The sequence below is a fragment of the Solea solea genome, chromosome 8, assembly GCF_958295425.1.
Source record: "Solea solea chromosome 8, fSolSol10.1, whole genome shotgun sequence".
NCBI classification, from domain to species: Eukaryota; Metazoa; Chordata; class Actinopteri; order Pleuronectiformes; family Soleidae; genus Solea; species Solea solea.
This window is the reverse complement of record NC_081141.1, coordinates 15218716-15235513: the sequence shown is the minus strand read 5'-3', so window position 1 is coordinate 15235513 and position 16798 is coordinate 15218716. Positions and strand designations below refer to the sequence as shown.

General features: G+C 42.1%; 1 protein-coding gene across 3 annotated transcripts; it reads right to left on the bottom strand.

Annotated features, from left to right (window-relative positions):
- Positions 1-335: 335 nt before the first annotated feature.
- Positions 336-15282, bottom strand: scarb2a (scavenger receptor class B, member 2a). 3 transcript variants are annotated; one of them, XM_058635806.1, is made up of 14 exons: positions 15133-15282; positions 13221-13368; positions 8921-9078; positions 8591-8738; positions 8180-8374; positions 7234-7325; positions 6274-6393; positions 5671-5849; positions 4496-4614; positions 4078-4151; positions 3900-3951; positions 3655-3807; positions 2693-2740; positions 336-2370 (listed from the first exon to the last, which is right to left on the bottom strand). In XM_058635806.1, exons 2-14 carry the CDS (start codon positions 13341-13343, stop codon positions 2239-2241), a joined length of 1593 nt encoding a protein of 530 aa, XP_058491789.1. In that variant the 5' UTR covers positions 13344-13368; positions 15133-15282; the 3' UTR covers positions 336-2238. The 3 variants fall into 3 exon arrangements, with proteins under 3 accessions (XP_058491789.1, XP_058491788.1, XP_058491790.1); XM_058635805.1 differs by lacking the exon at positions 15133-15282 and having other exon boundaries at positions 13221-14426; XM_058635807.1 differs by lacking the exons at positions 2693-2740; positions 15133-15282 and having other exon boundaries at positions 13221-14429.
- Between the last annotated feature and the right edge of the window lie 1516 nt (positions 15283-16798).

Below are 16798 nucleotides of genomic sequence, written 5' to 3'. Positions count from 1 at the left end.
GTTATATTTGGCAGAGCAGCATCAAACTTCTCATCCAACTATGCACGAGAACGGAAAAGAGACTCGTGTCCCAAAAAAGAACCTTTGATTTAAAAGGACTTTGCACGAGAGGGTTAGGAAACGTCTCACACCAAACAGATGTTGCCAAAGTGGCTCGTCCTTCTGTCAAGTTTACTAACCTCGACGATAAAAGCGATACGGTCGCATCATTGACTAACCAGGAATGACTGTGGTGAACTATGGGCTTTGTGTCTCATGCTCAGGTGTCAAACACAGAAAACCTTCAAGGTTTAAGACTGGCAAAAAGCATTTGTGCATCGTCCAGAATGAGAATGTCATGGTGAATAGCCCATTTCCAAATACATGTCCATAGACTATGGCATTTATTTTTAGCAGCAATGACAAATACAAAAAGGATATCAAAATAAAGACACCGCGTGCTACGTAAAAAGTAACACAGAGGCCGGGACGTCCGTCGTTCCGTTGACAACGTCATCAAAACCAAAACTAGCCCAAACAAACCGTTGAAATGTAATGAACATAAGGACCACCTGCATTGAAATGACAGAGACAGAAAAAAAAGAAGAAACGGCACAATTTGCAGGCAAAGAGCAGGAAATTTTGCCACGTTGACAGGATTATGGCCTGAAGTTCACTTCCCGTTGATGGAGGCCAACGGATTTGACACGCGGAGGACAGAAAAATGAAAGGACGACAGGAAATGTAAGACAAACAGTGATTCAAGTGCCGTTTGCTGCGTTCGCCTAAAAGCCTTCAGTTCCTTAGCAAACTGATCAACTGCATGGAGGGGGTGAACGGGGGTCCTTCGACACCAAGTGATTCCACTTTTCTTTTTTATAGTTACAGCACTTGACAGTGTCTTTGACAAATGAGATGTAAATATATATATATGTCTATATATATATATACTACTAGGACCCCAAAAAAACCTGGTAGCCTTGTGTAAGGACTGGTTATCAGCAATCCAAATTGTGCTTTGTCTAATATGTAACAGTGTAGATGTTCAACGCCACAGCAAAAGTTGGCGTCTATCTGCAAAACTAGAAGGACCGCTTGCTGGAGTTTGGTCAGAGGTATCGCAACAATTCCCCTTTACACATGTACAATATCAAGAGATTTCCAGCTTATTTGAACAATGTAAGAATATAAAGAACACGCTGAACCATTCTAAGGCAAAGAGCGAGTTGGAGTCTCCCTTACACGTTCTGTGGCTAAACGTGAATGTTCAATGTTACGGGGCCACCGTCGGTAATCCCAACAATGTCACATTTAGCTACTAATCCCCTTCATTTCTTAAAGCAATGTTTAGAGGGAAAAGGTTGATGCCGACAAAGGAACAGAAAGGGTGGGGTCAAAATCACAAGTATCTCAGTGGCCGGACGACGTTGCGCCTGCATCGAGAAAAAAAACCATTTAGTCATTGTCCATCAAAACAGGACAATGAAGTAAGAGATAAAAGAGCACACACTTTCACCGATCCTTGGAAGTGCAGTATGCGCGCACACTTACTCATCATAGGAACAAAAGGCAAAAAATTGCTATAAATAGTTTGGCTCAGTTAGTTGTTTTTCTTTCTTTCTTTTTTTTCCCAGAAAAAGGATATGCTAAGTTGAGGTTATTAGCAAAACCATTTCATCCTCCGAGCGCAGAAGCTCACAGTTTTGTCCAAATGATTCAGTTGACATGGGATTATTTTTATATCTGTTGGCTTGGATTTTCCCCACACGCAATACTGATGGAGAGGAAAGAGCAAGAATACGACACCCTCTACATGCATCCTTGTGCAGCCATGATGCCTCTACGCTACCGTGTTCCCTCAGAAGAATAATGGAAAAAGGCTTGTCCTGGTCGAGCCCAACCAGAGTCCTCTCATCTTTCACGGGCGACCAGGACAGATATGAGGAATAAAGGTGTAGGAGTTTGTTGTGTTGCAGTACAGCAGGCAGCGAGGGCCATGCTCAGCAGGTAGAAGAGACGAGGAGACAGTCATAAGGAGCTCAGTGAGAGGAGCAATGTCTTTGCTGACTAAACGTATACAGGGGGGTTTGCCCCGCCCCCTTTTCCCCATCCTCCCCACCCCACACAATATGTGAAAAGGGACCCCCACAATGTTAGTGTGTGTGTGTGTGTAAACCCCCCACCCGTGGAAATGTAACACCCATGTACTGCTCCCTCAGCCCCCTTCCTAAGCTCCATTCTTGGGGCAGAGATCCTTGATCAACACTTCTCAGCCTCCACTGGAGACATGGCAATGTAGGAGCCGTTCTTCGCTGGCTTGCTGGCCTGCGTTTCTGGCGGCTGCTCTGGTTTGTTGCTGACCTGAGTGTAGGCCGTGTCCTCTTTTGCCGTCTGGACAGGAAGAGTGGGGAGGAGAGGTCGTGTTAGTATCATCGCACGGGCAACATGTCCAAATATTCTGTCGTCTTTTACATGAAACACTAACATTAAAATGGGGTGTAAAATGTTTTAAACTGCGACGTTCACAGCAAATGCACCCAGTCTCACCATCAATCACCACAAGAAACGTTAACTTAAAAAAGTAAACAATTACACCATGAGGTGAGAACTCAAAAGGAATATGATGTCCCATAACAACAATTAAATATGATAATAAGAGATGATGGTGGATAAAAAAGGAGAACAGCAAACAAGGCAAAAACAGAAGACTTACAGCAAAAGAATGAAAAGCTTCAGTAAAATCAATACGTTTTACTTCATTCTAAAAAACAGAAAAGGAAAAAAAAGGGGGGTTACAGAAAATTAAAATTAGAGCATGGTTAATACAACATATCATCACATTGCAATTAAGCAATAACAGTCTCTCAATGCTGAGGTAAACTTCAATGCATGCATATCTATGCAGATAATTATCATAACCACTTCATGTCTGCACTGCAAGTATGAAGCCGAAGCCTAATCCCTGTCACACAAATGTCACTATTCACATTTAATCTGTATTAAAACATATTTTAGCCAGTTCTGCTTCTTTCTAATAATTATATGTATGCTAGAATAAACTCATATTGTAAAGCAAACATGAGTGGTACACATCCTCATCTTACACTGGGGAAAAAACAGGTTCTCTCTGGGCAATGAATGACCTGAACTATAGTAACATCGCGGCAGGATAGACCGGGGTTCAAATCAGTGACCTGCACAGCTAGAGATAAGAGGTGAACATGTGTTTTACATCATCCTCTGGACTTTTTTACGTCAAAAGCACGGTTCATATCTACAGTGTCCCAAAGGGAACTTGGATGCAATCTTTCTGAATACAAAGACTCATCAAAAGATTTAGCGACTGTTAAGATATATTCGGCAAGTATTAAAAAAAACAAAAAACATATGAACACCATTTGATCTGGGAATTGCGGAAAACTGCCCATGCAAGCTTTGCAGGTATCATGCAATGTGTTAGTTAACATGCGTGTTGTTAATCCTGCAGCAGCTGTAGCAGTGATGTTAATGCATGAAAACCGAAATAATTCAAAACCCAAATGTTTTTTTACTGTGACATACTCGTTTACTACCAACTACATTTACACTATGTGCTCATGTCAGTGGGCAACTGTGGGGATTAATAATACGACACTTCAGGATTGTTAGCAACACGACAACAGGGGCAGCGCTTACCTTCTTCTGGCGGTTTCGGCAGAACAAGACAACAAGCACGAGCAGAAGGATGATGCCCATACCCACAATGAGCAAGGGGAAGTTTGACACAAGGGTCACAATGAGGAGCAGTGTCCTCATCTGGGAAGCTGATTCATCATCAATAGTCGCCGTCTAAATTCAAAACAAAACAGGATTGACTTAGGTGTCTCATACTAGAATAGTTTATCTCAATTCAGTGCTCAAAGAGGGGGGGGGGTTCTCACCTCATTGACGAACATGATGGGGAAAATGGTATCATTGAGAAATCTGGTCTTGCTGGAGAGAAGAAGAAAGAGAGATGGGTGAAGTCAGGGTGAACCTCTGGCTCAACACGGAGCCAAAATTAGGACAGTGTGTGGCAACAAGTTAGTGGGTCACAGAGTTAAACAAAGTTTGACTTACGGGAAACCTTTAACTCTTTTCAGAATTACATTGAGCTGGGCACGCTTGCAGGCACGAATGGGCACTCCAGTAGTCTACAGGAGGAGACAAAGACAGTATTTTTAGACCCAAGGGAACATTTTTGGGGAATATTCAACATTTTCTTTCTTATATTATCACAGAGTGCAAGAAAAATACTATCCCAGCCATTGAAAATAATGCTGAACAATGTAGAGAGTAGTCAGTTTGCTTTCAGGAACAAATACACCCTCTGTATAAGGAATTTGGCAACCACAAATAACACTTTAATGAAAACAAAAACATCCACGCTTTTAGATCTATCCACATTTTTTTAAGACTGTCATAAACCGGAAGAGTGATGCTCAACACAGATCCGCCCAAACGGCTGTGATCTGCTTAGATATCATGTTAGTCATACCGGTTGCAGGTCGAGGTAAGTCTCGTGCTCCTCCTTGTTGGGGTTGAGTCCATCAACCGCATTGATGTAGGCAGGGTCCGCTTGATAAAAATGTGGGAAAGACACCACGATGGGAGCGCCTTATGGAAAACAAGACAAACGCACGTCAGACATTGGAGGACTGTCTAAACAACGAGGGCTGTAAACCGATCAAAGACGAAAGACATTTTTGTCAAGCAGATAAATAGGATTATCATGCAGTGATATGGTGCGGCAGATAGCTCAAGAATGTGTGAAATAGATTAAGAGGCATAGATGACCCGTCATAATGAAGACTATTTCTTCAGAGGAACGAATTGTTGTGATCTTACTTTTCATCCGTTTAAAGATAATAACCAACTAGTGTTATTGAATGTATTTAAGTATATTTGCAAACATATTTTGTCTTTAAAAATGTACTCCAAAAATGTATTTCCAAGAGGCACAGTAGGAAGGGGACAGAGTCGCCATTTATTCTAAATTTGTTGCCACAACAATAATAATTAACTATACAATTCATTAATTAGGTGATTGAATGCTGTAACAATAAATATGCAATAAAATGCTAGAAATAATTAACATGTCTTCAGTATGTAAGTAATTTTCACCCTATTCCTGATTCCTAATTGCAACAGATTTTTGAATGAGTTTTATATTGCAGAAATCTGTAGCAGACTACATCATTCTAATTCACAACATTTAAAATCCCATCTAGAAACAAGGATGGGCCTTCAGGCTGTATATGACGGGGGAGGGGAAAGTAAAAAAAGAAATCAACAAATTGTGTTGTCGAGGTACAGTAGCATATTTTTCCATGATAGTATAATGACCTCATGCCTCAATCCCAGAGGTGATTGCCTTATCTGTGCAATCACACTCTACTCAATGACCACCATAAATACTTCAATAGTCACTACAGAAGGAGTCAGCACTGTTAATGATTGATCCCTGTATTGAGTCAAATCTCGCATGCTCAAACAGAGGGAATCACACACCAGGGCAGGGAACATGGTCACTGACCGAGAGGACATTTTTTGGGGCGGTAAAAAAGAACAGGGAAATCTGTGCCATGGCACTGGCCTGTACTTAAAGAGGGAAGTATGTGGTTGTGGGTAACTGGGTCAGAGTGGTGGAGAAAAGGGTCAAAGTGTTTCTACCTTCACGACAAACGCTGACTTTAAGCACACCGGTGCCGAGACAGTCGCGAGCTGGCACACAGAAGCCCGCGTTAGCGGGGTTGTCCTTGGGGCTCATGAGGACATCGCTGGGGGGTGCAAAGCGGTACGCTGTGATGCCTTTCACGTCCACATCTTTCACATAGCCTAAATGGATAGACCTGAGGAGAGAAAACAAGATCAGCGTCTTTTGCGAATATCAACAGGAACACTCTAAAAACAAAATATTTGGAAGCCTAAATATAGAATTCAAAAGCCATCAAAAAGAATATAATGTCAAATATTGTCTTAATCTTCAATCCTCTGAGCAGGGGGAACTTGTCAGCAAGAATAGAATGTCAAGTACGAGATGATCGCTTCCTCTCTTGACGCGTTTAGGTCAAACTCCCATATTCGCACGTGTTTTGAATGGAGCGTCAGTCTAATCAGGAAGTTATAATAAACACAACTCGGGTCCTTATCAGTACAGTCATATGGTTACTGTGCATGACTCAGCCACTTGAGCCACAGCGCAAGTCCTGGTCCTCATCCTGTTAGGACACTTTGACTAAACAAATGAATAACCCACCCCACACACACACATACCTGCAGAGATCAGCAGCGAAGATGTAGAGCAACTCATTCCTGTTTATTAGAGGATGGAAGACGGCGCCGTCCGTGCCATTGATCATGTTACTCTGATTGGAGGACCACCAGGACATCTGCCTATTGATTTCCAGAAAGCAGGCCATGTTAGTGTTCAGTGTAGCTCAAGTACAAGTGGCAGGTAATATTGTGAGGTATTTCTACTCGGAGAATTAAGTTTGTGACATACTTTTTAAAAAAATTTTTTAGCCCACTTTATATTCTTTTGCTACAGCTCAGAAGAAATACTGCATTCATTGCAATTTTTTTTCAACTTTATGAAATTCTATATCAGTTATAGTCACACTTGAATTTTAACCATTTCCCGTTCCAATCAGTTTTGATAACTCTGCCAGTTGTTTATTCATTTAGGTCAAACTTATGAGCACTTCTTTGCTTTGATTTCCTTGCATTTCACTTAATTTAGATGGAGAAGAAAGTGCCGACTCAAAGGTTTCCTACTCTGCTGGACCTCGACTGTTGTCCATTACTTATAACGTTACTTTGAATAAAAGCATTTGCCAAGTGTGCATCAGATGAAGTGACACGTCGCCAACATTACATCATTTCCTGTAGTCTACTAATCAAAACCCAAAGCGGTTCTGTTTTCATTGCACAACTTTCCAGGAAATCGCTCAGATGAAGATGTAACAGAAGCCGAATGCAACATTTGTTTGGTATTTTACTTAGTAAAAAAGCGGGAGGTAAAAATCAATCAACAAATTGACTGTGAGCAGTGGATTCTTTAGGCCAACCTCAGATGTATTGATTCTTTCACTGGCACGTGTTGATCACATTCAAGGTGCAAAGTCACCCCAGATATGTTTTCCTGACACAAATCTTATATGGACGCACAGGAGTCTGATCACTTCCTATCACCGGGAGGAAAAGATGATAAGAGTGGCTGATATGAGTCTTTACCTCAGGCCATTCCATGTGTCAATCTTGCCATAGTCCAGGTAGTTCTCCTCGCCGGTGTGGAACACAAACTCTCCTTCATGAGTGCCATTTTTCTGTGGAAAACAAGACCGCATTCAGACAAAACTGGTGTGGCTGAAAGCCGTTGAGGACACAGTAGACAGGCACTGAGTCAGAAACTGTTTATGTCTGCTGACAAAGGACCTTGGGAACTGTGAAAGAAATGCTGCTTTGTGTTTGCCAATAACATGAGCCTTATGAGTATTCTCACCAGATTGTTACACAATACGGAGTAAGTAATTGATTACAGAACATAAAAAAATTAAAAAACAAAGCTTAGGCGTTTTCACTTAGACCAATATGACCTCAGAGGAACACACTAGTATACTATTGAGGATAGTCTCAGGGTTTGCAGCTGTAACTCACAACTTATGAAAACAACATATCAGAAAGTTGTGTACACTGTCAATTGTTGGTTATGGGCATTCTTTAAAATGCTTTTTTTCCCCCCTCTCACCTAAAGGCCCAAATCCCTGACTCTTTGCTACATTTGAAAAAAAAAAAAAACAGCTGAAGATTGTTTTGAAAAGGACTGAAAATTAATAATTTCATATGAAAACCACTGATGATTTTGATTGGCTGTGTACCAACCGATAAACTTCATTTATGATACCAAATTCACTCAGCATCACATGGTCAGTGTTGCAGATGATGTTCCATTAAAAAAGGAAGTAGAAATCATCTTCCATCAGCATGTGACCAATCTCACTTCTTACATGACAGCAGCACAGGCTTCCTCTTGTCTGCTGCTTTAAAAAACCTCAACAAGGGTTAAGAGGTGTTAAACCCAAAAGGTTTCTTAAGGTTGTTGTATTAGCTTGTCTCTGAAAGTCACATTCAGGAAGAGGGGAGAGCGTGTTCAAAACACTTGCCATGCTGCCAAGCTTACCTTCCACATTAGCCCAAAATATTCGTCCACTTCAGGCTTCATGGAGTGGACCTTTGTGAGGAGTGGGTCTTTGAATCCCCACAGAATCTCATGGACGGTGCGGTTAATAAACAGTTCAACTCCCAAACTGTTCATGTAGATGGACACAAAGGTTCGCAGGAAGAAGGAGTACGAGTTCAGCTGATCCATTACCGCCTGAGGGGGAAAGACAATGACAAGGAAAGGAATGTTAGACCCAACCGATGTGAAGGAGTTTGTTGAAAACCATATGATCCAGAGGTTTTATCAAATCAGCTTGGGTTGCAGGAAGTTTGTATGATCAAGGTGTGTTGGAGGAATTGGTACAAAAAAAACAAACAAATGCTGATCAAAGTGACATCGGAGGGCTTGATTAATGGTCTGTTGTCTTACCACATAAGGGATGTTGACAGTGGTGAGGATGTCCACCTCGGGATTGCCAGCGGACTTCTCAGGCACAAAGACAAAACTTTTAGGGTTCAAGGCATAAATCTTGGTGCCATTCTCCAAGAAAGTCACATTTTCTCTCGGCCTGTATTCCCTGGTGAGAAAAGGGCATTGGTCAGTTAGTCCAGATGTCCTTTGTTTGGATTAAACAAAAGCATCAACCAAATGTTCCCCAATGAACCACATGCAAGATCGCTTTAACAGCTGCAGAGAATATTACATGTATTTACAGCTGCACTCCATTATTTCATTTGCATGTCTTCAGAACAAACTTACCTGTAAGTATAGGGTCCGATCTGTTTAACAGCTGCCTTCCCACCGGCCAAGAACACCCCTGGATTGGTCACATTGAAGAAGTAATACTCCATATAAACAGGTGGTGGTGGATTCTTCCACGCCTCAAACACTTGGCTCTTCTCCGTCAAAGTGATTTCCTATCGACAAAAAGTCAAATATCAGTCAGGTTTCAGAAATGGCAAAATGGCATTAAAATTGTGCACACGAGTACGAATGAGTGCCATTTGCTTGCCTATATGACACTTAGCTACAAAGAGCCAGTGCTGGGCCAAGACTCTGAAAAACAAGAGGGAGATGGAGAAAGGTCCATCATAGCTAAAAACAAAACAAACTGTCAGGACCAGCAAAAAGACATTAGAGCATCTGACAGGAATCTAAATTAGACAACTAGTCAGCCCACCCACAAACCAGCGAAACTGAGCATTTATACACAGGTGATACAGGTCAAAGCGATCACAACAATCAGGTGAAGGGTTTTAGATTTCATGTTTTCACTGCGACCATATCGATAGAAAGGAGCCTGAAAATTTAATTCAGTCGTAACAGGGTGTGACATGTCTGACATGTCTAGCTGCCACATGCCTGATCACAAGTAATCAGGAAACTTTATCTAGACCAGAGGTCACCAACAGGTGGACCACGGTCCGAGTCCAGACCCAGATGACGTCCTATACGGACTTGGACCTACAGTCAATAAATTATTTAAGTATTTTAAATTTTGACGGGGTGCTTCTATTTGGACCTTCTCAGGAAGCGAATCAGGAAATCCACTGACCAATTGCATTCGAGTTAAGCCCTCCCACGTGATGCCACTAAAGCCAATCAAATCTGTGCATTCCATTAACATTGTGACCCTCAATACGGGCAGGTGAAGGAGGTAAGAAGCAAGTGACAGACAGAGAGAAGAGTAACGGATACAGCGAGTGAAGAGTGATCCAGAGAAAAATAACTAAACATGGCACTCTCTAAGAAGAGAAAAGTGGACAGTGTAAACAGGGCTTTTAACCCAGAATGGACAGACTTTTCTCTAACTGGATCTATTAGAATTTTAGTTGAATACCACTGATCTAAACCATCCAACATTATTAGAAAACACAGTAGCTAAGGATGTTTGTTGACCACGGAAAACAAAGCCTCGTCCATTCTTGATGGTATTTTTAAACTTGGGAAAGGAGAAATGGCCTCCTTCCTTTTCGTGCCTTTCTAAATGGTGGGTTCCTGAAAACCATCCGTCGCCCCAATACAAGGAACAGTTGATAGAGGCCATACATTGTCTTCTGCGGTCTCTCAAAGGCACTGACGACTGAGAAAATATAGCTTAGGGCGTGGTGTGTACTTCCTGTTTGGGTTACAACTTCCAACATTTAGACATCGCTCTATACAATTGTTGGCTGGGTTTTGTTACATCATTTCCATGTCGACATCTAGCACAGGTTTTCATACAGTGGGGTCAACAAAACAAAAATATCTTTTTTAAGAAAAAGGCGAAGTAACGTAGGGCTCAAACTAGATCAGACTGAAAGACTAAAAAGATTAGACTGTTAATCGTTTAGTTTGTAAAATGTCCAAAAAAAGAGAAACACACTAAATTTCCCAAACCAAGCAGCCAAAAACCTAATAAATGAATCTCTAGAGAGTTGTTTTTCATTCGCATGTCCTTTCTTGTAACTTTTAGAATTACTTAGGTTCAAAATGAGGCGAAATCCAGGAATCTATCAAGTGATGTGATGAGTGACTAACCACTTTCAAAAAACGTCTCCACAAACACGAATGACATGCTGAAAAAGAACTTCAAGTATCTAAGACGTGATAATCTCCCGAGCCTTAATGAATTTGCCTCTTAATTAAAAGTGGAACTGAAAGAGGATTGTGATGGAGACTCAGTGGAGTAAAGAGCTCCTATAAAAGATAAGGCTAAACCAAAAAATTCAGCCCCTTAGTCTGCTTTTAAAAAAAGAAAGAAAATGCAAACATGGTCACTTTTACAACAACTTGTCTACGCCCTGCAGCATGTGAGGAACAGATATGTGTGACTGCAGTGAATGCGAACGCCTGTTTGCCAACCTTGAATAAAAAGGTCTTTTAAAAGGCCTTCAAAAGTTGCGTGTGAATCACTCATCCAACCCCCCACAAAGAAACCTTGATATATCAGAAAAGAAAAAGTGAGGGACACAGTTTGTTAGTGAGATCAACATACAGTGTTTGTCGTCAGATGGGAAGGACGAGTTAAACCAAACAGTGCAGGTGTGACTCAGGGCATTGCCAAACAGCTTGTTGTGACAAGACCGGCAATGAAAACGCAAAGACGTCTATTACAGTAAATGCTCCTGTTTTGAATGTCGCATTTACACTGTGCCTGTACGGCACAATTAGAGTAAAAGCCTAACACAACCTTGTTCTTTTGCGCTTTCAGCTCAATCACTCCTACTAACTTGAAACGTCTGCTCTCATAAACAGGACAGAGGGGAGTGGTGTGAGGGGAGTGGTTGTCTTTTCAGTGTCCACTCAGAGGCAGAACAACAAGGTTCCACAAGTATTCTCCGAGGCTAAAATCATAGCCCTGAGGACAAGGAGTCTGTCAAATTCCTCACATGACTTTAACAATGCTTTCTCCACACCCATCTCTGCAGACATACATACAGAGTCCATGTCCTGGAGGTAGTTGTGACTTGTCCATTTATTATTATTAAAAAAACAAACAAAAAAGGAGCCACATTCAAGATCAGATTAGGCTGCTTTGTAAAGTCAGTTCAGCATGTCTGCTCTTGTCCAATTCAAAAGTAGGACTATGGCCAAAGAGGATTAGCTTTGCTGTCATTCAGGTAATCGCCACCCACATCAGAATTATGTCCCCCCGTTGATTAACTGTGACCAACTCTTTTGGAGGTCCACATGGTGCCTTGATTCAAAATAGGGGAAAACTAGACCTCGATCATATTTTAAAAACAGGAGGGGGAGTTGCTTGTGTCTCCAACTTGGACAAATTGTGTGTCATTGAGCTCAGCCATTTCTGCATTTCTTCTTGAGAAAAGACGGGGGAAACAAGCAGCACGATATCCAAGAACAGATTATGAGTTGCACAGAGCATCCAGCACATCCGTGATTCATGTCAATACGAGGAATGTGAGGTATTTTAAAGGGTGGGCAGCAGCGACTGCAGGGTGGGATAGGGTGTCAGCTGACAAGACCCCCAACCCGCCACTCGTTTATTTTTATGTATAAGCACACGAAGATTTGCACTACAGTATTTACAGACAAAGTCCAAGTCAGAAACAAATATTCCTTCTTATTTTAATGAGGAAAAACCTCATTCAATATTTGTTTTTAAAAATACACAAACTCACTCACAAGAAGTGACTCTCTTACCTCGCTGTAAGAGACACAATAATGCACATTACATATGCATTGTGGTCTATTCTTTACATTAGTGTCTCTCACTTTTGCAGAAAATATGTTGTCACATCAGGTAAAAACTTGACATCAGTGAAAGTCAGGGGACTCCCTGATCAGGCTACACACAGTCAACCAAGATCCCTTCCCCCCACTCACTCATCCATCCACCCAGACCTGCAAACCTCCCCCTAAACCAAGGCTTCCCTGCTGGCTGAGGTTTAAACCACATCACTACCGGGAAACCTCCTCCTCGGGATAACCAAACCATTACAGAGTCAGTGTTGTCTGTCCAGTCAGTTCACTGGGTCAGACATTCCTGTCAAATGTAAAGTAACGTCCCCTCATTCGCTTACTGAAAACAAGAAGCTTGATAATGACGCCATGTGATGATTGGTCAAATCAATATTAACCAAGAAGACACGCATATGTGTGTGGATTAAATTAGGGGATTAAAGAGGGTCATAACAAGGTGCGAGGTCACGACAAACTCACCCAAAGTCACACAATCCTGCTTCCAGTTACAGAGGATTTATACATACAGTGAGTACTCTGTGCTTTCTATACGTGCATGTGTGTGTTTGTGTGTGTGTGTGTGCTGATCCTTCATCCGTCTCAGGAGACAACACCGGCACAAACCACGGGTTAATGCGGAAATATGAACGAGACAGTGCAGGGAGAACATCGCACTAAAAACTATCAAAGGTTCACAGTTGAACACCGTTAAACACAGATCTTGTGACCCTGATGCTTTACCAGCAGTAGGATGCTGAGTGCGCATGATTGACGACTGCAGATGAGTGTGACACACACACACACACACACAGAGAAAGGTGTGGAAATGAATGAAATGAAACACAGTGCTTCAAATAATAAATAAATCACTCACCTTTTTCAGTCGGCTGTGTATCATTGTTTGGAAGACTTGAGCCACGACCAGGGCGATTCCCACAATCAGGAGGTGAGCGCACACGATGCCGGTGCAGTAAATGGCACAGGATCTCCGCGTCATGGTGCCGGTTGGTTGTGTGGGTGTGCTGTACCCAACCAAAAGAAATTAATTCACTTAAGTGGTTACTTCACTACCACGGAGACAGGAAATTAAACTAAAGACAGCGGAGGCGAAGCGATGATGATGATGATGAGAGCGTGAAACACCGGACACGGCGTCTCCTGAGCAGCAGCAGCAACGGCGGCGGCGGTTGGGCGTTAAACTTGTTTCTCCGCGCTGGAGAGGACACGGAAAACTGTTGTTTCAGGGGAAAATTCACGAATCTTGGCACTTTTCTTGGAAATAGAAAAAAGAGGGTGTGCTGCCGCGGTGCGCTCCGTGGCCGGTGTTGAAGTGAGACGGCGGCTCTCGGCACACAGAAGAGGTGTAAAAAAGCAGAGCCGTCCTCCTTCTCCTCCCCTTCCTCTACGCGCTAATGACCACCCTCGAGAAAAAAAACAAAAAAAGCGTCGCTTAAGGGGGAGGCGGGGCGACCCTGGGCGGCGGGTGTGAGGGTGGGGACCTCAGGGTAAAACTGTCTCATTATGGGATGGACAACTGTGGAATTTCATTAGCCTCATCTGTTAAAAGGTGCCTGTCCACTTTCACTGCAAATTATTTCTGCAAACTGTTTTGGTTTCAGCTCCAGCAATGTCAGAATAAAAACAATCCAAGTAATACTACTATGCAGGCATGTTGTTTCTGAATTCAAGATTCAAGAATTGTTATTGTCATTATGAGGACATGATGACATTTTTGCAGAGACTCCCGGCTTGAGGTACACAATAAAATAATAAATAAATAAAAATAACGAAAGACTTAACGCTTAAATAAGACATAACGAAAGACTTGACACTTAAATAAGACACAACAAAAGACTTAACCCTTAAATAAGACACAACAAAAGACTTGACACTTAATAAGACACAACGAAATGTAAAACCCAACAAAATATAAACTACAAGTCTGTGCAAGTAAAATATATAAAACTACAAAGTGCAGTTTGGTGCAAGTCCAGGTTTATGGTTGTGTTTTCTTCAGAGTTTGTAGTGAATAAAACATGCAGGGCAACCAGGACTCTTAATCGATGAATTATCAGCAGCTGTTCATGCACATTTTCACTTGACTTGTCTGAGAATCTGCTCTGCTCACACGGCAGAAATTAGAATTCCATACAAAAACATACATACAGCCTCCGTAATGTCGCCTCATCGCGGCTCCTTAAATAAGCTCAGCGTGGATATGAATATTTAGCAATTCAAACGACCGACCGTTGACGTGGGGCTCTTTGTCCGACCTCTCATTGGCTGCCGCCCTCCCGGACCACCGCTTAGGCCGTGCCCCCTGCGCGTTGATTGGTTCGACGCCGACGAGTGTGATCTTGAATTTGATCGACTGATTTAGGGGCGGGGCTTCTTTAAAGGGGGAACGAGGAGAGGAGGATGCGCTCTGTTCAGCTGCTGCTGCTGCTGCTGCTTATTCTGCTGCGGAGCCCTCTAATACCACACATGACTCTGTCGTGGAATTACAGGAAGAATATGCACGTTTCGTGGCCTGCATTATGGCCACCACAACATACACAACCACAGCTAACTGACAAACATGAATCATAAGTGCAGGAGAACATCCTTAGTGATGTCCATACAAGGAAAACGTCACTGCTTTTGCAGGTGACCTGCACAAAACACTCAAAATGTACATTTAAATGAGGGATTTCAGACAAACTTCTTAGTGGATCTACACATAAACTACGACATAGTTAATCATTCTTGTCATACCCTCTGAACCATCAAACATAAAATTATAAGACCTTTTCAATCCTTCAAGTAAATCCTCTTCCGATAATACAGTATGGTATTATTTTTCTTTCAGGCCTCTTCTCAGTGGATGATCTCTATTTGATTTGGCAGAGATGTTTTACACCGGATGTCCTTCCTGATGCAACCCCCTATTTATCTGGGCTAGGGAGTACTCTGGATTGCCTTTTATGCTTTCAACTTTGCAGCATAAAAAGTCAAACATAACACCCAGAGACAAACCTCACAAATTCTAACTCTTCTAGTAATTTTCCGGCAGGCTGTACTCTGAGAGGTCCAATGCTGCCTTCCGCAGTTCAAAGTTCTCAAAGTTCTTGATTTCCACCACTCATCTTATTCTATCGTCAGCAGATCAAAGCCTCACGTCGTCGCAGAGCAAAGACTTTCCAACCGCACACTGTTCCTTTGAAATAAAGAAAATGAATACATTCTAATTTTTTTTAATAACTGACAACATCCTCAAACCCTCATTTAACTGGAAATAGGTTAAATCATCGGGCCTAAATGTTAAAAGGAGCATTTTAATATGTTTTAGAACAAGTGTTCTTGGTTTTTTTAATTTCAAGAGACTTTGGGGGCTCCAGGCAAAGACAACCTGTGGGGCCCCACATCAACATTGAAGGCCTTCACTGTTTCCTTTTTGAGTACAAGTTCTTATATTGCTACTATGAAATAAGGGTATTTTACCCAGAAGGTAAAGGCAACAAGTCTTCTGAGGGTTTTCTCCAACATGGTGTGATGGCTCCTTTTTGATGTATCAGCTGGAGAAGCACAGGTGTTGCTGACATTTTAACGGTGGCTCTATTCAGTTTGTGTAAGTCGGGGCAGAGAGACGACGAGCTAGCATACACCCAGAAGGTAGCTAAATGGAAGTCAAATATGTGATTATTTACACCTGTGATCTTTTGAAATGGCCGCTGTGCTAAGTGTTCACTGCATTACATATCGCTACATATCAGAGCACAGACTTCAAAGAGGTTCTCACAAAATTGTTGGTGCTGTAGACTAAATTAACCAGCTGTTCTCTGGACCCCTCCCAGCCCAAGGCACCAGGAAATTGCATGCTTTACCTGCCCAATGCAAGGCCCCTATGGCTAAATGACACTATGTGAAACTACCTGTGTGACCTGCACGTTTATGAGGGCCACAAACTTTCAGCTGTTAGCAACAAGTGAGTAAGTAAGCAATTGCTGGAAGGGTTTTCTTTACGTCTTTGCTCACCAAAAAATCTACAAAATTTGCATACTGATGCATACTGTGTTCATACTAACAGGATGTTGCAGTAATATGGAAATGAAGGGATGGGGCATGTCTCTCACCAAGGACACCATAGTTTCCAAATTTGCAACGTAGCATAAACGTGACTGACACTCCCACACTCGTGCATCACCGTGACTGTATGTGATTCTGCATCAGCGAAAATGATGCCTTTTCTTGAGGAGACTTGTTATAATCTATACCAGGGTAGTAGAAATGGGGTAAATTCTTAGGGTGACACACAAAAAGGAGAAACAGCAATGACATTAACTTTGCTGTGCTGTGCTGCCTGCTGTTTGGACAGTTTACTCAGCGCCTTTGTCCAGTGAGAATTGATTTTTGTTCATTTTATCCTAACAGCCAAAGGAACGCAGTTATAATTACAGTTATGTACAGTTATAA